Source organism: Carcharodon carcharias, chromosome 4 (assembly GCF_017639515.1).
Source record: "Carcharodon carcharias isolate sCarCar2 chromosome 4, sCarCar2.pri, whole genome shotgun sequence".
In the NCBI taxonomy this organism is placed as follows: Eukaryota; Metazoa; Chordata; class Chondrichthyes; order Lamniformes; family Lamnidae; genus Carcharodon; species Carcharodon carcharias.
The window spans coordinates 141,093,290-141,115,733 of NC_054470.1; the positions used below are offsets into that span (position 1 = coordinate 141,093,290).

Sequence of the window (22,444 nt, forward strand, 5' to 3'; positions counted from 1 at the left end):
TATTGCCGAAATCCTTGCTAGCTTTTCATCCCTCAGCTCATTGATGTAAAATCTCTGTCCTCATCTTAAAATCCTCCATGGCCTTGCAGTGTTTCATGGTGACTCGGGATTTAAACGAGATTTGCACAGGTCTCTGGTCCCCTCAGAATGCCACTCAGCAAAATGTGTTGGATTGCCAGCAGCCTCCCAGGGGATCCCTCATTCACAGTGTGATGACCCATGTGCTTTGGGAAAAGCATGTATTTGTCCTCTTTAAGACCAAAGTGAAAATGGGGAGGGCTTTTATAAGGTGCGGCTATGGGTACCCACATGGGCCCCAATTATGCCTGTCTTCTTGTGTGGTATTTGGAACATTCCTTGTTCCAGTACTTCTCAGGCTCCCTCCCACAACTCTTTTTTGGGTACATCAATGACTGCATCGGTGCTTCATGCTTTCACCTGGACCTGGAAATATTAATCAATTTTGCTTTCAATTTCCACCATTCTCTCACCTTCACATGGTCCTTCCCTTCCTTGACGTTTCTGTTTCTATTTCAGGTGATAGACTGTATATTAATAATCATTGCAAGCCCACGAACTCCCAAAGCTACCTCGACTACACCTCCTCAGACCCTGCTTCCTGCAAGGACTCCATCCAGTTTCTCTGCCTCTGTCACATCTGCTCTGATGATGCTACCTTCCAAAACAATGCTTCTGACGTCTTCCTTTTTCCTGAACAAAGGATCTCCCCAAACTATGGTTGACAGGGCCCTCAACCGTGTCTGACCCATCTCCCACACTTCTGCCCTCACCCCTTCCCCCCCAGCCCAGAAGGATGATAGGGTTTCCTTGTCCTCACTTTTCACCCCACCAGCCTCTGCATTCAAAGGATCATCCTCTGCCATTTTCCACAAACTTCAGCATGATGACAACACCAAACACATCTTCCCCTCACCTCCCCTGTCAGCACTCTGTAGGGACTGTTCCCTCCGTGACACCCTGGTCCACTCCCCTATCACCTCTAACACCTCATCCCCTTCCCAAGGCACCTTCCCATGTAACTGCAGAAGGCATAACACCTGCCCAATTACCTCCTCCCTCCTCACTGTCCAAGGCCCCAAACACTACTTCCAGGTAAAGTGGCGATTCACTTGCACTTCATTCAATTTAGTGGACTGCATGGATTGCAGCGGGTCAAGAAGGCAGCTCACCACCAACTTCTCAAGGGCAATTATGGATGGGCAATAAACGTTGGCCTAGCCAGCGACGCTCACATCCCATGAACAAATAATAATTTTTAAAATCACAATGCGGTCTCCTCTACATTGAAGAGGCTAAACGCAGAATGGGTGACCGCATTGTGCAACACCTTCACTCAGTCTGCAAGCATGACCTCGACCTTCCTGTTGCTTGCCATTTCAATTCACCATCTTGCTCTCATGCCCGTATTTCATTCCTTGGTCTGCTACAATATTCCAGTGAAGCCCAATGCAAACTGGAGGAACAACACTTCACCTTCCAGTTAGGTACTTTACAGCCTTCTAGGCTTAACATTGAGTTCAACAACTTCAGACCATTAACTCTGCTCTCCATTTTGAAATTTTTCCCCCCCAAACCCCTTCTCCCACAGTGCCACTCTGTAACTTGTTCTTATTTTTTGCTTTCAGAGACTGCTGACCCTTGTTCTGCTATTAACACATTCTGTTATCTGACCTTTATGCCATTATTAGCATTAGTCTTTAACACTATCATTACCACTTCCTTTGTCTTGTGACCATGGCATCTTTGTCAAATGTCTCCTGAGCTCCCACCTATCCCTGACCTATTTTGTTCCACCTAATTCCCCTGTCCTTTAACAGAATAAAACTCACTGCATTTCTACTTCTCTTCAGCTCTGAAGAAGTCAAATGGACTTGAAACATTGGACAGGATTTTCCAGTTCCACCAAAGTCAGTGGAGTTTTGAATGGCTCGCCACATTTGCTACGGGGGAACCTGCCATTACCTCCGTTTCTCTCTCCAAAGATGCTGCCAGACCTGCTGAGTTTTTCCAGCATTTTCTAATCTTAACTCAGGAAACAGGATGTGGGGAGAAGAAACAAGTTGAGTGCTCTACAAATAGACAAGTTCTCTGTATGGCAGTAAGGAAGTACAGCTCCAAACACACATTGGTGAGGCAATGTGTGAGCTAGCTGAGTGTTTGTGTCAGAGAACTGGGCCACAGACCAGGTATGTCGGTTGATTGGTTAAAATGGACTCCTGGGTAACTATGCCATCAGGGCTGTCGTAATGCGAGTATGGGAGGGTTCATAGATGTACGGTTTGTCAATGTTAATCATGTCCGGGGACTTCGGATGGAATACGTCTTCTGGTGAGTTTGAATTGAGGGCCGAAACAATTGAGTGAGCAGTGAGAGATCCTACATGATGGAAGCCAAGTTGGAAAGACAGTAAAGATTGCGTGTGGTGCCATACTTGTGCGTGAAGTAATGCGAGTGCTTGTAACTAAGTGGGATGTTTCTTTGTCGATTCGACTATTTCAAGTGAAATTTACCATTTCATTTGAAATATCTTTCAACTGAAAGTAATGTTCAACCTCTTTTGATTATGGTTGGTTTGTTACAGTGAGGTTTTAAAAAGTGAAATCTTGCTCATTGGGTTTCTTTCCTTTGACATCATGGGAACTCCTTTCTTTTAAAAATGTTGTTGGTCTCTACTGAAATCATAACAACAGGCTTGGTCGAGGGATTGGGCATCAGGAAGTGAGGGTGTTGGGGGCGGGGTATGGTATTGAAAGCCATCCCCTACCCATGCTTCTGAGCCCCTCGCCTCGCCGGTGATGCCTCTCCCTGAAACCCCCATCCTGCCCCACATACCTCTCTCCAGAGACCTTGCGGCTATTCCTGGTGAGGTCACAGTATACTATCAGCAGCAGCCACCTCTGCCATTGGCACTACCTGTACTGGAGAGTTGCCAATTGGATGGCAGCTCTCGGGGGCAGGATTTCCATCCTATTGGGAGCTTAATGTGACGGGAGGCTCGATGCAGCCCATATAAGTGCCTGCTTACCTAGTAATTGCGTCGGGCCTCCTGTTGAAAACAACACAGGGTTCCCACCCACTCTCCAGGCTGTGGCTGGGACCCTCGTTGGCAAAAGTAAATTCTGCCCTATATAAATGCAAGACTTTCTTTCTTTTGCATTTTTTCTGTCTTCTATTCGTACACAATTGTTAACCTGTTTATTTTAGACAGGGTACCAGCTCTAAAATAATGCAACTGTTAATAATTCATATTAGCAGCATCAACAATAATTTATATATTTTAAATATATTTAGTAATTAAAGATTACTAGAAATTAATATTAATGATAATATCAGACAATCCTTTAGTTCATTTGTAACACATTACAATGCGCTAGCATACTATTTTATTTATACGCCAAGCATTAATTTTCTATTAATCAACATTAATTTCTAGCTTTAAATGTACAAATGTGACTGAAACAGTTAATTAGGATGCTCTTCCCCAGCCATGTATTCCAACAGTTATAGTTTCTGGCAGTGTGTTTAGTCTTGTTGACCAATACAGAACTGAAAATCTCTACCCTAAAAAATCTACAAATCAAAGTCAACAAAGCTACCGATTAAAAAAAAAAACAAAAAAACTGCGGATGCTGGAAATCCAAAACAAAAACAGAATTACCTGGAAAAACTCAGCAGGTCTGGCAGCATCGGCGGAGAAGAAAAGAGTTGACGTTTCGAGTCCTCATGACCCTTCGACAGAACTTGAGTTCGAGTCCAGGAAAGAGCTGAAATATAAGCTGGTTTAAGGTGTGTGTGTGGGGGGCGGAGAGATAGAGAGACAGAGAGGTGGAGGGGGTTGGTGTGGTTGTAGCGACAAACAAGCAGTGATAGAAGCAGATCATCAAAAGATGTCAACAACAATAGTACAATAGAACACATAGGTGTTAAAGTTAAAGTTGGTGATATTATCTAAACGAATGTGCTAATTAAGAATGGATGGTAGGGCACTCAAGGTATAGCTCTAGTGGGTTTTTTTTTTTATTTTATATAATGGAAATAGGTGGGAAAAGGAAAATCTTTATAATTTATTGGGAAAAAAAAAGGGGGGAAACAGAAAGGGGGTGGGGATGGGGGAGGGGACTCACGACCTAAAGTTGTTGAATTCAATATTCAGTCCGGAAGGCTGTAAAGTCCCTAGTCGGAAGATGAGGTGTTGTTCCTCCGGTTTGCGTTGGGCTTCACTGGAACAATGCAGCAAGCCAAGGACAGACATGTGGGCAAGAGAGCAGGGTGGAGTGTTAAAATGGCAAGCGACAGGGAGGTTTGGGTCATTCTTGCGGACAGACCGCAGGTGTTCTGCAAAGCGGTCGCCCAGTTTACGTTTGGTCTCTCCAATGTAGAGGAGCTACCGATTAGTTGTGAAAACAGTAAATATATGAGGTAATTTAAACATGATGCAAAAACAGGATTAGAAAAGAAAGCCTGTAATTTATTAACTTCAGGCACAGTACCTTTAAAATCCTGTAAAAATTTTCATTGAATGTATTCCAAAGACTTAAAATAAACCCATTATAAATCTACGTAGTGTCATTCAGGTGGATGAAGTGCCACCTACTGTTTTACAGTAGTATTGCTGGTAATTCAAGTTTTACATTATGTAATATAGGAGGATTGCGGTTAAATGGTGCATTTCACACTTTTAATCATTAGTTATTTAATTATTATTTTTCATTTTTCGTCACTGATTTCTGATCCTTGCATTTCCTTTTTGAAAGAACCAATCACAAGGCTCTCACCACCACCTTCTCAAGGGCAGTTCGGGATCTGCATTAAATGCTGGCCTTGCCTGCGACACTCTCATCCCTTGAGCAAATAATAAAATAAGTAAGTGTCTGGATTGAGATTTACAGTCAAAAATGAAAGACAGTTAGACTCCCTGAATCCCTCAGTGTGAAGGCTTAATTTTCTTCTTCACAGCATTTGGGTTCAGATTCCAGATGCTATAGAAAGGAAAACTAGGTGGTGAGATGCTACATACTGCTATACAAACCTGCACTGCCAGAGTGTTATTGGATGGGTGCATAGTGAGCATTGCTGTAGGGACGTGAGGATGAAGGAAGTTCTCTCAATGGGGTTTGCGATAGGAATGTCCTCAGAACAGAAGATCTGAGGGAGGAGGGGAAGGGGGTCTAGGAACAAGCTGAAGAGAAGTGGAAAAAGTGTGATTTTCACTTTTATCATATCCAGGATCTTCATGTGTTTTTTTCTTTTTATCTCTACTACATTTGGCAGATATTTTTTCAATCTAACAGCATTTTCTGCAGGAGCAATATGATTTCCTAATAACAGATGCAGCAGATACTCACTGGGCTTAAAATGGGTCCATACCATTTTTAGGCACAGGACTGTGATTCATAACGTATCCACACCCGTTACTATGGTGGGCAGCATCATGCAAATTTGGTGCTGCCTCCTCATTTACCCGATTATAGCATTGGTCCAAGCAGTGCCCGCACTGTTGGCTAATTGAGTGCTCAGCAGGAGTTCGAGCAGCATAGACCAATAGCACATTGTGCAGCCAGACTGCCTTTAAGATGAGCAGGCTGCCTGTCTTACGGAGAAGCTACCCTGAACCACAGGAGGCTGCTGCTGAATGTCATTACTGCAGTTCAAGAAAAGGAAAATGGAACACTACAGCAGAGGGAAAGCTCGGAGGATCACAGATATCTTAGTCACGAAGATAGGCAGAAGGAGAGATACCATGGTTAGCGAGTGGGGAGGAGGTTCTCAACGATTAGGAGCAGGTGGTCAGGGAGGTCAATTCCCAGAGTCTGGATCTGAGGTCCTGGCAGTGGTAATACAAGAAGTCTAATGACCTCACACATGTGATCAAGGTCAGTAAATGCACTTTCACAAAACATCACCTACCCACTATTCCACCAGCCTCTCATGCTGCTCAGTGCACCACACTCCCATCGCTCAGACACCAGCAGTCACTGGCACTCAGGACACATATCTAATGTCCAGATACTCCACCTCACCCTCACATACCTATCACTGATGCCAGCCTCACACCCAGGTTTCAGTTCTTCCACATATCTCCAGTTATTCAGCTGTGGCAGTCACATCACTCAAACGCAGTGCAACACAACCACTAACATTCTTCCGTCTCTCTTGCAGGACAACATGCCACACAATCGAAGGGGACAGAGCAGAACTGGTGAGCGGAGGGGAGTAATGGCACCTGCATCTCCTGAACCCTACAGATGATATGATTCTTCGCATTATGGGGGCAGCTGTGACAGAGCCTTCAGAATCTTGCATCACTGAGACTATTGAGGATAACAGTATGTTACTACCTTAAGCCCCTTCTCAACTCCCAGCTCACCAACATTGTGCTTTCTAGCAGGATAATCATGCTGCAGATAGTGTGACCATTGAACCGTTGCTTTCCCCTCCAATCTCTTCCTTCGCCCTAACCTTTCCCTTTCTGATATCCTGCTTTCAGAAACCCAAGAACTGCCTATTACCTGTCCAGCCCCAGGATGAGAAGTGAGAGCAACAGCACGGCAAATTTGTTGCCGCCTTCTCACTTATATATTTGTAAGAATTATCCAAGCGCAGCCCATGCTGACTGCCCAGCAGGAGTTCAAGCAGAATGTGCTACAATCACATAGTGCAGCCAGTCTACTCTTCTTAAAGGCTGTCTGTCCCTCTCATAGAAAGGCTTCTGGCACAGGCAGGGTATGTTATGTGAGTGCCCTCCCCAGCACGAGGCACTGTGTGCTCTACTCAAAGGGCATCCGGCTTCTGTAGTGCCATCTCCAGCAGCATAAAAGATCTAAAATTTGTGCCCAAAGCATATAAAGCAAGCATAGTTATTGAATAATCATATAATGCATAAATTGCAGATACTGTCAAAGCAAATATTGTAGATAAATAAATCTTGTGGAATTTTCAACAACAGGTGAAACATCAAATATGGTTGGAATTTTACCTTTGAACTTTGATAGAGGCGAGAAGGGCTGTAAATCATGCAAAATGACATTGGGTTGGGACCCCAGCGTTATCATGCTGGAATATAATTTCAGCATGAGTGAACAGCAAGTTAAGGGGGGACTTTGCTCACAATCTCTAAAAAAGCAATTAAAAATGAACTGAGATCATTGAGGAGGCAAATGACTGCAATTTTACCAACACTTCAGAATTTTGCTAGCAGCACATGGGGGAGGAGAGCTGGGGTGCCGGAGCCTCAGCAACATTTAAAGAATGGCAACAGAGCGGTAGCTGATGGTGCTGCAGCGATGGGCAGACATTCACTAAGTCCCTGGAACAGTTGATCATCCTGGCAAGGGGCTCATTGGAGTGGGGCCTAAGACTGATAGGGTTACTGCAACCACAGGGATGGTGCTCCGTCTTATAGCAGCAGTGTCCAGGTAGAATTGGCATCAAGAATTCTAGAGGAGGTTCCTCCAGCAAGAGGAGAACCTGAGAGGGAGAGAGGAGTAGACAAATGGAAATGAACAGCAGCTACCTCCTGGCCACCTGCAGGGACAGCCTCGTGATGTGGAAGCTACAGAAGGCCGCAGAGGGAACTGGGTGCAGAGACAATGGTACCAAGTGGCCAGAGTGTACAGATACCAGAGGAGCTACCTCCAAATGTGAGATTGGCAGGGTCGCCAAAACTTATGCCTGCACTATGAGGCCGTGGCCAATCTTTGCACCATGAGGCGAAGGAGGTGAACTCTGATTGCATTCATGGGTATTGGATGCCAGTAGCTTGCTTACAAGGTCACTGTGGCCCTGAATTTCTATGCCTCAGGCTCATTCCAGGGACCCGCTTCTGCCATTAGCCATACATCGCTGCATCAAGCAGAGACAGATGCCCTCTTCAGGAGGGTTAACCAGTGCATCAAGATCAGAACTGATATAGACAGTCAGGCCAAGAGAATCAAGAGGATTCAGCATCATTGCTGGATTCCTCCAGGTGCAAGGTCTCATAGCCTGCACACAAGTGGCCATTAAGGCTCCTGCAGGCCAGCCATGACCCTTCACTAACCAATAGGGATTCCACTCCCTCCATGTCCAACTCATCTGCGATCACTACAAATGAGCATTTGCTCATTACCCCAGAGCAATCAAGATGCTTACGTTCTCCAACATTCCCAGGTGCCACAGTTTTTCAGACCCAACTCTCTACACGCCTGCAATGATGGATACTTGCAGATAAGGGATTGCCATTGAGGGGATACCTGCTGACACCAGTGAGGAACCCAAGGACCGAGGCAGAGGAACACAACGTAAGCCAAGCTGCAACCTGAATGGCTATTGAACAGACCATCGGTATCCTCAAAATGAGATTCAAGTACCCCGATTGATCTGATGGCACTCTTTAATATGCCCTAGCAAGGGACTCCTGGATTGTGTGGTCTGCTGCACTTTGCACAAGCTGGCACTGTAAAGGGGGGAAGGTGCTAGTTCTGAAGACATAGTGGAGAGTGAGGCACCCTCAGACCAGGAGGAAACCGAAGGGGATCCATTGCATCCTGACAGGTATGATGGGCCTCTTGGAGGGCATCAAGATCTAGGCATGAGGGAGGCTCGGGAGGCACTAATCATTTCTCCTGATGACTTCCGCCTTTCAGGCAAATCCACACTGCAAACGCAAATAAAACTCAGTCACCTCTGCTAAAAGCTCAAACCTCCTTGCCCACTGTGTGCCCAAACAGGAAGCACCCCCAGTCTGCTGTCAGTCCCCCAGGGTTTACCTGGTAGCCTTGTCATTTGACTTAATGGCCTCAATTGGCCCAAAGGAGGGCAAGTGGGCTGCCTAACACCTCCCCAGGGGGTTGAGGGAGTGTAGAATTCCAGCCAATAGCCTTAACTTCATCAGGTAAACAAAGATCCTAATAAGCTGCAAATTTTCCAGAGAGGCAAATAGCAAGGGATTTGTAACAAAGTTTAGGAAAGAAAGGTTTAAAAGGGAGAACGAGAGCAAGTAATGAGACAATACTGAATACACACAGAAATATCTCTCTATGGATCTCTCTCCCTCATAAATATCTATCTTATTTCTGTGCACAATTTCTGATGGCACAACTTGATTTCCTGATGTCAAGTATTTGCCACAAACACTTTGAATCAAAAATTCCTCTTTCCAGACTTATAATGAATGTTGCTTGTGCAATCTTGTTACTCTGGCGTGTAATCTCACCGCCCATAAATAATTTAAAATGTTTTCTGAATTTGTTTTTGCACATCATTTTCTTTCCCAGAACCTGAAGATTGGCACAGGACAGAACAGGAATGCTATTCAAATTACACCACTGAGTAGTACAGTATATTAGATAATTGTAATCCCTGGACGATGATGCAACCGAAGGTACAAACTACCTGATTACAAGGAGTGTATTACCTCATGGCTGGCATGTTGCAAACCTTTGATTGAGAAAGAATGCTTTAAAAGCCTCATCCACAAGAATCCAAGAATTATTTACATCATTCAAAAAACAGATTCATACTTATTTATGGCTGTTTATCCAAAGATTTCAGGAATACTCTTATTCAGATAAGTTGATCACTAAGTGACTGTGCATTAACTTCAATGTTGTAACAGATTAAATTATATTAATTCTACATGGAAATTTATATACAGTATAATGAAATTATTATACTCTCAAGGCTTTCTCAGAGTTCATCTTTCAACTGTATTTTACATCTGACAAAACTGCAGTTCATCACAAAATAATTTGTTGGATTAGATTTAAAAATAATCCTTTTCCTAGTTGTTCTCACCTGTGTATGATAGCTAACACTGATAACTGCATTTGTACCAGCCTCTCTGACAACCTGCAAGCTGACAAATGTGGCTTTCTGATGAACGACAGGAAGCCGAGATCCCACAGCGAAGAAGAACAACTCGTGAAGCTCATCACTCTCCAGAATTGTAATGTTTAAGAATCGAGCACTGCTATTTATTCTGGCCCCTGCACTCACATCATATATTTCCACAAGAAACCACGTTTCAGCCTCTGGGACCTGCAGAGGAACATTCAAGAACAGTAAGTATGGAGGAAACGTCCATTCTTTTCACATCACAACGTAACCAGTACTTAAGTGGTATGCTGAAACATAATGACAGTCTAAAATGGAAACTTAAACACCAAAATGTAGCTGTCAGTAGTTTTAAAATTTCATGCAAATTTTAATTAAATACAGCAAAAAACATGCATAATTCATTGTCCCATCCTTCCCTCCCAAGACAATGGTACAAATCCAAAATACACTTGAGAATTGATGAGCGACATATTGATAATATATCCATCAATAAAGATGTTTTAAGTAATGAAAGTACTGGAGAGTTAACTTAAATAAACTTCACACTCCATCACAAAAACAGAAAATGCTGGAAAAACCCAGCAGGTCTAACAGCATCTATGGAGAGAAAAGCAAGAGTTAACGTTTTGAGTCCGTTTGACTTTTTAAAGCTCTGAAGAAGAGTCATGCGGACTCGAAACATTAACTCGGTTTTTCTCTTCACAGATGCTGTTAGACCTACTGAGTTTTTTTCAGCATTTTCTGTTTTTGTTTCAAATTTCCAGCATCCACAGTATTTTGCATTTATTTTCATACTCCATTATTTGTTACAGTGTTATCTGTTTGCTGGTACCACTGTACAAGATTGTACGATTGATTAGCCTTTAAGTATTATGGGCTTAAAAGTGCAACTGGACACAAATGTTCTTATCTTTGATATCCTTGTTTTAATTTTCTTATTAATGTTATGAATGTGTTAATGTTAGCAACCTGTTGGGAAATGGCATTGCATCTTTTTTAGGTAACACAACCTGAAACACATAAAGGCTCACACGTCACTCCTGCAGGCCAGCAGTGAAGCATACGTTGGTCATAGGAGCAGCAGAACGTTCAGAGGAAAGAGTCCTTGGTACAGGGAAACTTATAGACTTGCTGATTAAGATCTTTCCGCCAGGCAGCATTGGCCAAGCAAAAGGCCTACGATGCCTCATGACATGAGATCATTAAAAGGCCAGGAAAGGACCATGCTTCCCAGCCCGAGTTTTCCATTGATTTGAGAAATGAGCAAATCATAACGAAGTTCATAGAATCACAACATGATTCAATACAGAAGGACAACTTTCAACTTACCATGGTTCTTTGGTACAGCTATCCAACTAGTCTCATTGGCTCACCCTATCCGTATAATCTTTCAATTTTTCTCTTTTAATTATTTACCCAATTCCCTTTTGAAAGTTACTAATAAATTTACTTCCATCACTTTTTCAGGCAGTGCATTCCAGGTCAGAACAAGAGAAGTGTAAAAATAATAGGGTAGTAATGGTGGGGGAATTTCAACTTCCCCAACATTAACTGGGTTAGTCATAGCGTGTTAGGTTTAGTGGGAGCGGAATTCTTAAAATACATCCAGGAGAGCTTTTTAAGCCAATGTGTAGAAGGTCCTACAAGAGGGGGGGGCGGTCCTGGACTTAATTTTAGGGAATGAAGCCGGGCAAGTGGTAGAGGTATCGTGGGGGAGCATTTTGCAGAGTGATCATAACTCCATTAGATTCAAGGTTGTGATGGAAAAGGACAAGGATGGACCAGAAATCAGGGTTCTAAATTGGGGGAAGGCCAATTTTAATAAGATCAGAAATGATTTGGCCAGAGTGGACTGGGAGCAGCTAATTTTAGATAAATCTGCGTCAGAGCAGTGGGACTCATTCAAGGAGGAAATAGGGAGAGCACAGGGCCAACATATTCCAGTGAAGACAAAGGGTAGGACCAACAAATCCAGGGAACCCTAGATGTTGAGGGATTTCCAGGATTGGATAAAGAGAAAAAGGGAAGCTTATGGCTGATACCAAGGGCTCAAAACAGCGGAAGCCCTAGAGGAGTATAGAATGTGTAGGGGGGAACTTAAAAGGAAATTAGGAGAGCAAAAAGGGGGCATGAAAAAACATTGACAGGTAAAATAAAGGAAAATCCAAAGTTATTTTACAAGTACATTAAGAGTAAGAAGATAACAAGGGAAAGAGTAAGCCCCATTCAGGACCATAGTGGCAAACTGTGTGTGGAACCTGAAGACATCGGTAGGGTTCTAAATGAATACTTTGTGTCAGTGTTCACAAGTGAGAAGGACAGGTAGAAGGACTGTGATATAATTTTCAAATTTAGCATAGAAAGGGAGGAGGTTCTAAGTGGTCTGGCAGGCTTAAATCTCCAGGTCTGGATGAAACGAATGCCAGGCTGTTGAGTGAGGCAAGGAAGGAGATAGCAGGGGTGCTGGCAATAATTTTCAATTACCTCTCTGGCCACAGGAGAGGTGCCAGAGGACTGGAGGACAGCTAATGTGGTACCATTATTCAAGAAGGGAGGAAGGAATAAACCAGGGAACTACAAGCCAGACAGTCTAACCTCAATGGTGGAGAAATATTGAAAGCAATTTTGAGGGACAGAATTAATCTACACTTGGAGGCAGGGGTTAATCAATGCCAGTCAGCATGGTTTTGTTAAGGGGAGGTCATGTCTGACCAACTTGACTGAATTTTTCGAAGAGGTGACCAGGTATGTAGATGAGGGCAATGCATTTGACCTAGTCTACCTGGACTTCAGCAAGGCTTTTGATAAGGTCCCACATGGGAGACTGATAACAAAGGTAAGAGCCCATGGGATTCAAGGCAATTTGGCAAATTGGATCCAGGATTGGCTGAGTGGTAGGAAGTAGAGGGTGATGGTCAAGGGGTGTTTTTGTGACTGGATGCCTGTGTCCAGTGGGGTTCCACAGGGATCAGTGTTGGGTCCCTTGCTGTTTGTGGTGTATATAAACGGCTTAGACTTGAATGTAGGAGGGTTGATCGGTAAGTTTGTGAATGAAACGAAAATTGGTGTGGTGGTAAATAGTGAGGAGGGTAGCCTTAGATTACAGCAGAATATAGACGGGCTGGTCAACGCAAATGGAATTTAATCCAGCGAAGTGTGAGGTGATGCACTTGGGCATGATAAATAAGGCATGGGAATACACGATGAATGGTAGGACCCTGGGAAGTACCAAGGATCAGAGAGACCTTGGTGTGCATGTCTACCGGTCCTTTAAGGTAGCGGGACAGATAGATAATGTGGTTAAGAAGGCACATGGAATACTTGCCTTTATTAGCCAAGGCACAGAATATAAGGCTGTGCTGGAACTGTATAAAACGCTGGTTAGGCCACAGCTAGAGTATTGTGTGCAGTTATGGAATCTGCATAATAGGAAAGATGTGATTGCACTACAGAGAGTGCAGAGGAGATTTACCAGGATGTTGCCTGGGCTGGAGAGTTTTAGTTATGAGGAGAAATTGGATAGACTGGGGTTATTTTCCCTGGAGCAGAGGAGATTGAAGGAGGACATGACTGAGCTGTATAAAATGATCAGGGGCGTATATAGGGTAGACAGGAAAGAACTTTTCCTCTTGGTGGAGGGATCAATAACCAGGGGGCATAGATTTAAGGTAGAGGGCAGGAGATTTAGAGGGGATGTGAGGAAAAATTGTTTCACCAAGGGGGTGGTGGGAATCTGGAAGTCACTGTCTGAAAGGGTGTTAGAGGCAGAAACCCTCATAACATTTAAGAAGTATTTGTATGTGCACTTGCGATGCCATGGCAAAAAAGGCTATGGGCCTAGTGCTGGAAAATGGGATTAGAATAGTTAAGTACTTGTTTGACCGGTACAGACTCGATTGGCTGAAGGGTCTTTTTCTGTGTTGCAGACCTATATGACTCTATCCTGCAGAAAAATAAACTGTTTGTTCATCATTGCCCTGGTTCTTTTGCCAATCTGTGTCCGCTGATTACCGACACTTCTGTCACTAGGTTGGGCTTTTAAAAATAAGCACACCCATTTCCAAGCACAAATTCCTGCCAGGGACAGGCCTGTGTTAGCATCATGTTGGAGGTGGGATAGTGCCTTAAACCCGAAAGGGCATGCAAATTCATGTTACTTCAAGCACTTTGGTGTATTCCATCTACCCAAGTAAAGGGTGTTGGGTGGAAAGCAGGAAAATTCTCCCTATTTTGTTAAAGCTGTCTGCCTTTGAAAGTAAAGGTTCTCTGATTACATTGCTTTAGGCTGTTTGATCATCCTAAGAAAGCCATTTATAACTAAGTTGCATCGAAGAGCTAATCATATTGAAGTGTGTATCTACTGAATACACAGGTGCTTCTGGTCTCTTATTCAGTTGATCGATATGTTTTAGTTCCATCCCTAGTTGCCCTTGAGAAGGTGATGGTGGTAACAGCCACAAAGTGGCTTATGCCCTGATAACACCAATGGTGTAACCCACTCCATTTTACAAGGGGCTTTACCATCAGAAGGCCAAAATGCCTCTGTTTCAGGCAATAGATCCTGTGTCATGTGAAAATAGGGGTGCAAAGATATAACATAGTCCTGATTGCCATTTTAGGTAGAAAGTGATCAGAATCTGTGCAGTTCAGGCTGTGATTAGTTCCAAGGGCGAATGTAGAGAAATAACTCCATCAAAATAAGTCTTGAATTATTTTTGTGGGCCCAAGAGGAGCAGGAGTGCATCTCCAAGGTCCATAAAAATCATTTTGGCAATGCTACCCCAGGACAACTTGCTTCGCCCACAACTTACCTTGCTGGCCTGGCGTTCAGGCTTTAATCCAGTGAGTTGCATTGGGAGAGCTGTTTGGTGCCTCGCAGCTTACCCAGCAAGCTGAAAACGGCTGAGCCTTTCAATCATGGGGGCTACTGCACCACTGAAATGGACAACCGACTAGCTCACTTTGTCAGTCGGCTGCCTAGAAGTCAAAATCTGCCTCATAAAGAGAAGAATTTCCACAAACTGTGCTCTTATATCAGAACCAACTATTTAAATAGCAATGTTTTTCTTATTCCAGGCTGAGATAGACAGATTTCTAATCAGTAAGAGAATCAAGGTTATGGGGAAAAGCAGGAAAGTGGAATTGAGGATTATCAGATCAGCCACGATCTCACTGAATGGCAAAGCAGACTCGATGGGCCGAATGGCCTACTTCTTACTGACCTCGTCTGGTTTGATTTCAATGATGATAGTACATTCAGTCTCTCCACTAACACAGAGGGTAATTCCTGATGTAGCCGTCAGCTCATTGACCAGATTAACCCCATCGCTTTGCAGTACAACATCTGTTTTATTAAATGTCACATGCCATGAAATCTTCACATCCTCAAAGGATCTGTAAATGTAAAATAAACGTCACACCTAAAATATTTGGGGTAAAGAAACAGCTTTTAAAAAATATCACACCTAGATCTCTTCATTTTTCTATTAACATGGAATTGAATAAGGCTCAATTGGGAATATCAGGTAGATTTTCAACTTCACCTTGTGGACAGAAATCTGCAGAGGCAGATCCTTAGCGAAACCATCCGATTTTCATTCCAGTGAAACACTCCCCTTTACCAACCTTTTACATACTCAGACTACCACAGCATACTTGGTCTGTGCTGTACAATGAATCATATAAAAAACAATTACCTGATCTGATGTTAATTCTCAAGGACCTCCCTATATGAAGTTAGTTAGGTCTAGATGAACCACCTTATGTCTCATTGGGCATGTTAATAGTTTAGCTGATAATTTGACATGGACTATTGAGGAAGATGAATCTATAGAATAATTTGTACAGCAAAGATGAAATAAGACTCCTATTCTTCTCAAACTGGATATAACAGCTCACGATACTAGATCAAGGCTTAAAGTATTCAAAAGGCATTCCTTGTGGGCACCACTTATTTTAAATGAATTAACACCTTTCTGAAAATAGAGAGAGATTATTCGTGTGTTAATTGTTCTTGGCTCATTTTGATATCAGTAATTTCCACATTTCTACGTATTGCTGTGATTATGGATGATTTGGTCCCACTAGTTTTGGAGTTTCAATAGAAAAGTTGTCACTTCGGGAGAAGGACTGTAGAAATCAGCAAAGAACTAATCAAGTATCAAGTTCTAGGACCTTGTCGCATTGCCAGGGCCACTCAGCTCCCGACATCATTACAGCCTTGGCGCAAACATGGACAAAAGTACTGAACTCCATAGGTGAGGTGAGAGTGACTGCCCTTGACATCAAGGCAGCATTTGGCTGAGTGCAGCGTCAAAGAATCCTAGCAAAATTGAAGTCAATGGGAATCGGGGGAAAACTCTCCACTGATTGGAGTAATACCTGGCAAAAAGGAAGATTGTTATGGTTGTTGGAGGCCAATCATCTCAGGAAATTGCTGCAGGAGTTCCTTAGGGCAGTGTCCTAGGCCCAAACATTTTCTCCTGCTTCATAAATATCCTTCCTTCCATCATAAGGCAATAAGTGGGGATGTTTATTGCACAATGTTCAAAACTATTCGCAAATCCTCAGTACTGAAGCAGTCTGTGCCAACATGCAGCAAGACCTGGACAACATTCAGGCTTGGGCTGATAAGTGCCAGGCAATGGTGATCTCCAAAAAAAGAGAATATAACCATCTTCCTTTGACATTTAATAGCACTACCATCGCTGAATCCCCCACTGTCAACATCCGGGAGGGATGGGTGGTTACCATTGACTAGAAACTGATCTGGACTAGCCATATAAATAGTGTAGCTACAAGAGTTGGTCAGAGATTAGGAATTCTGAGGTGAGTAACTCACCTCCTGAATCCCCAAAGCCTGTGCCCGTCTACAAGGCACAAGTCAGGAATGTGATAGACTACTCTCCACTTGCCTCCAACAACACTCAAGAAACTTAACACCATCCAGGATAAAACAGCCTGCTTGATTGGCACCCTATACACCAACTTAAAACATTCACTCCCTCCACCACTGACATGCACTGGCAGCAGTGTGTGCCATCTATAAGATGCTCTGCAGCGATTCACCAAGGCTCCTCTCATAACATCTTCCAAAATCGTGATCTTTGTCACGTCAAAGGATAAAGGTAGCAGTCATATGGGAACACCACCACCTGGATGTTCCCTTCCATGCCACACACCCTTCTGACTTGGAACTATATCAATGTTCCTTCAATGTAATGGGATCAAAATCCTGGAACTCCCTTCCCAGCAGCACTGTGCATGTACCTGCACCAGACAGACTGCAGTGGTTCAAGAAGTGGCTCACCATCACCTTCTCAAGGGCAATAAGGAATGGGCAACTGATTCTGAAGGTTCTGAATCAATCTCAAGACTGAAGAGAATGAAAAATCACCATAGGAACATAGGAAATAGGAGGAGTTGGCCATATGGCTCCTCAAGCCTGCTACGCCATTCAATTAGATCATGGTTGATCTTCTACTCAACGCCATTTTCCACACTATCTCCATATCCTTTGTTGTCCTTAGTATCTACAAATCAATCACTCTCTGTCCTGAACATACTCAATGGCTGAGTCTCAACAGCCCTCTGGGGTAGAGAATTTCAAAGATTAACTAACCTCTCAATGAAGAAAATCCTCTTTATCTCAGTCCTAAGTGCCCTCCCTCTTATTCTGAAAATGTGTCCCCGGTTCCAGATCCACCTCTTCCCCTACCCCCTTACCACCCCCTCCCCCTACCCACCCCCCACCCACCCCCCCCCCCCCCCCCAAGCTAGGGAAAACATCTTTTCTACATCTACCTTGTTGAGCTCTCCTGAATTTTTAATGTTTAATGTTGCCATAAAGGGAGTGCAGTGAAGGTTCATCAGGCTGATTCCTGGGATGGCACGATTGTCCTATGAGGAGAGATTGGGTTGACTAGGCCTATATTCACTGGAGTTTAGAAGAATGAGATGGGTCTCATTGAAGCGTATAAAATTGTGACAGGGATGGACAGACTGTATACAGGAATGATGTTTCCTCTGGCTGGGGGCTCTAGAACAAGGGGTCACAGTCTCAGAATCTGGGTAGGCCATATAGGGCTGAGATGAGGAGAAACTTCTTCACCCAGAGGGTGATGAACCTGTGGAATTATCTACCACGGTGGGCTGTGGAGGCCAAATCAATGAATATCTTGAAGAAGAAAATAGATTTCTAGACTTTAAAGGCAAGAAGGGGAATGGGGAGAGGGCATGAGCATGGCGTTGAGATAGAGGATCAGCCATGATCATGCTGAATGACGGAGCAGGCTTGAAGCACCGAGTGACCTACTGTTTCTAGTTTCAATGTTGCTATGCTGCTGAATCGAAGGCAGATGATGAGCCTCTAGAGTTGTCCATTAGGAGGCAAATGCTGGATGTCAAGCGGGATGTACAGGAGGACCTGGTGGAGATCCATGACTGTTGCTGTTGTGGAGGAATCCATGCAGAGCATGACCACTGCGCTGACCTTCATCGCTCAGTGCACTGCCTCCTCCATTGAGAGAATGGCAATTCTCATGGAGAGGCAACTCCAGGGACAGAATCAGAGATTCCTGGGGTTGCATGTGGACCTGCAAGCCTTCACACAGGCAATGACCTCAGGACAATCCCCTGGAAGTTGCATAGGGACACCTGGCCTCCTCTCTCTTCTGGCCCTCTCTTCCTCCTCAGAGCACAATACCCATTACCAGGGTAACAGAAGGCAGTCTGATACCTGGATGGGTCCACATGGTCAAAATCCTTGGAGGCACCAGTGAGTGGAATTCACCAAAGCTCCTTAGACAGCATCTTCCAAACCCACAACTACTAACATCTAGAAGGACAAGGCAGCAGATAGAAGAGAACACCACCTGGAAGATCCCCCCCCCAAATTATTCGCCATCCTGACTTGGAAATATATCACAGTTGTTTCACTGTCGCTGGGCTAAAATCCTAAAACTCCCTTCCTAACAGCACTGTGGATGTATCTACACCACATGGACTACAGCAGTTCAAGGAGGCAGCTCACCACCACCTTCTCAAAGGCAACTAGGGAATAAGTTCTGGCCTAGCCTGCAAAGCCCACACCCCCTGAATGGATAAAAGTCCTGAAATGAGGCCTAGAAATGCTAAGACTGAAGCTCAGAACAGGGATTTTTTTTAATTCATTTTTTAAATTTCATTAAATTTCTAGAATTCATTTCATGTTAAACATACAGCTGGAGGGGTTCACACAATTTACAGCCCCTCAGTGCACTACTGGGGAGGTGGTGTGCAGACTGTGGTACTTCCCACTGCATCTTTGAGGCAGCTACCCCAATCACTGACTGATAGCATTTAAATGAGGTCTGAGGGTTAAATTGCTCCAAGCCCCAAGCTTTGTCCAGTGAGCTTTTATAATTCATTCAAGGGAAGTGGGCTTTGCTGGCTAGGCCAGCATTTGTTGCCCATCTCTAATTGCCCTTGAGAAGATGGTGGTGAGCTGCCTTCTTGAACCTCGGCAGTCCATGTGATGTAGGTACATCCACAGTGCTGTTAGGGAGGGAGTTCCAGGATTTTGACCCAGTGACAGTGAAGGAATGGCGATATATTTCCAAGTCAGGATGGCGAGTGGCTTGAAGAGGAACTTCTAGGTGGTGGTGTTCCCACATATCTGGTGCCATTGTCCATCTAGATGGTAGTGATCATGGGTTTGGAAGGTGCTGTCTAAGGGGCCTAGGTGAGATCCTGCAGTGCTACTACTGTGCGTTGGTGGTGGAGGGAGTGAATGTTTGTGGATGGAATGTCAATCAAGCAAGATGCTTTGTCCTGGATGGTGTCAAGTTTCTTGAGTATTGTTGGAGCTGCACTCAAACAGGCAAGCAGAGAGTATTCCATCACACTCCTGACTTGTGCCTTGCAGATGATGAACAGGCTTCGGGGAGTCAGGAAGTGAGTTACTCACCTGAAGATTCCTAGCCTCTGACATGCTCTTATAACCATAATATTAATATGATTAATCCAGTTCAGTTTCTGGTCAATGATAACCCCCAATATGTTGATAGTGGATGATTCAGCGATGGTAATGCTATTGAATGTCAAGGGGCGATGGTTAGCTTCTCTCTTGTTGGAGATGGTCATTGCCTGGAAATCCTGTGGCGCAAATGATACTTGCCACTTGTCAGCCCAAGCCTGGATGTTGTCCAGCTCTTGTTGCATTTGGACATGGCTGCTGCAGTATTTGAAGAGTTGCGAATGGTGCTGAACATTGTGCAATCCTCAGCGAACATCCCCAGTTCTGACCTTATGACGGAAGGAAGGTCATTGTTGAAGCAGCTGAAGATGGTTAGGCCAAGGACACTGTCCTGAGGAACTCCTGCAGTGATGTCCTGGTGCTGAGATGACTGACCTTCAACAACCACAAACATCTTCCTTTATGCTAGGTATGACTCCAAGCAGTGGAGGGTTTTCCTCCTTACTCCCACTGATTTCACTTTGCTCGGGTTCCTTAATGCCACATTCAGTCAAATGTGGTCGTGATGTCAAGGGCAGTCACTCTCACCACATCTCTGGAGTTCAGCTCTTTTATGTTTGAACCAAGGTCAAGGTAATGAGGTCAGGAGCCAAGTGGCTTTGACGGAACCCTAAATGAGCATCAGTGAACAGGTTATTGCTAAGCAAGTGCCGCCTGATAGCACTGTTAATAATCCCTTCTATCACTTTATTGATGATTGAGAGCAGACAATGGGGTGGTAATTGGCCAGGTTGGATTTATCCTGCTTCTGGTGTACAGAACATACCGGGAAATTTTCCACATCACTGGGCAATGCCAATGCTGTAGCTGTGCTGGAACAGCTTGGTTAGGGACATGGCAAGTTCTGGAGCACAAGCTTCAGTACCTTTGCTGGAATATTGTCAGGGCCCAAAGCCTTTGCAGTATCCAGCACCTTCAGCTGTTTCTTGATATTATGTTGAGTGAATCAAATTGGCTGAAGACTGGCATCTGTGATGCTGGGGACCTCTGGAGGAGGATGAAATTAATCACCCACTCAACATTTCAGGCTGAAGATTGTAGCAAATGCTTCAGCCTTATCTTCTACACTGATATGCTGGTCTCCCCCATCATTGAGGATGGGGTTATTTGTGGAGCCTCATCCTCCTCTAGTGAGTTGTTTAATTGTCTACCACCATTCACAGCTGGAAGAGGCAGGACTGCAGAGCTTAGATCTGATCCGATGGTTGTGGAATGGCTTAGCTAATCCATGTCTATCACTTGCTGCTTATGCTGTTTGGCATGTAAGTAGTCCTGCCTTGTAGCTTCACCAGATTGACACCTCATTTTTAGGTATGCCTGGTGCTGTTCCTGGCATGCCCTCCTGCACTCTTCATTGAATCAGGGTTGATACCCTGCACTGGTGGTAATAGTAGAGTGGGGGATATGCCAGGCCATGAGATTACAGATTGTAGTTGAGTACAGTTCTGCTGCTGCTGATGGCCCACAGTGCCTCATGGTTGCCCAGTCTGAGTTGCCAGATCTGTTCAAAGTCTATCCTATTTAGCATGGTGGTAGTGCCACACAACACGATTCTCAACATTTTCAATGTGAAGACAGGACTTTGTCTCCACAAGCACTGTGCGGTAGTCACTTCTACCGACAATGTCCTGGACAGATGCATTTGTGGCAGGCAGGTTGGTGAGGACGAGGTCAAGTGTATTTTTCCCTTTTGTTGGTTTCCTCACCATGGGCCATAGACCCAGTCCAGCAGCTATGTCCTTTAGGACTTGACCATCTTAGTCTGTGGTGGAGCTACTGAGCTACTTTTGGTGATGGACATTGAAGTCCCCCACTCAGAGTACATTCTGCACCCTTGCCACCCTCACTGCTTCCTCCAAGTGGTGTTGGAGGAGTACTGGTTCATAATCTGAGGCAGGGAGCGGTATGTGATGATCAGCAGGAAGTTTCCTTCCCCATGTTTGAAGCCATGAGACTCCATGGGTCCAGAGTCAATGTTGAGTACTCCTAGAGCAACTGCCTCCTGACTGTACACCACGGTGCCACCACCTCTGTTGGATCTAGCCTGCCAGTGGGACAGAACATGCCCAGGGATGGCAATAGTGGCATCTGTAAAGTATGATTCTGTGAGTATGTCTTGCTCGACTAGTATGTGAGACAGCTCTCCCAATTTTGGCGATTTTATCAGGGTGACTTTGCAGGTTGAACAGGGCTGAGTTTGCCATTGTCATTTCTAGTGCCAAGATCAATGCTCGGTGGTCTCAGTCCTTTGAGACCGTTTTAGTGTTTTGATACAACTGAGTGGCTTGCTAGGCCATTTCAGAGAGTGTTTAAGAGTTAACTACATTGCTGTGGGTCTGGAGTCACATGTGGGCATTACTGAACCAGATGGGTTTTTATGACAATTGACAATGGTTTTATGATCATCGTTAGACTTTCAATTACGGAATTTTAAATTAATTCAAATTTCACCTTCTGCCGTGGTGGGATTTGAACCCAGGTTCCCAGAGAGTTTCCCTGGGTCTCTGGATTACTGATTGAGCGACACTACCACTACACCTACCCTTCCATTTTATACTCACCCTGTCTAACTTAAACCCATCAAGGCCAAAG

At 44.3% G+C, this 22,444-nt stretch overlaps 1 protein-coding gene across 1 annotated transcript in view; it reads right to left on the reverse strand.

The window, feature by feature from the left end:
- adgrv1 (adhesion G protein-coupled receptor V1) overlaps positions 1–22,444 on the reverse strand; it is a 723,938-nt gene that overhangs the window by 314,730 nt on the left and 386,764 nt on the right. Inside the window, 2 exon segments of the mRNA XM_041185339.1 lie at positions 9,796–10,038; positions 15,060–15,231. Of these exon segments, the coding sequence (XP_041041273.1) occupies positions 9,796–10,038; positions 15,060–15,231 (415 nt within the window).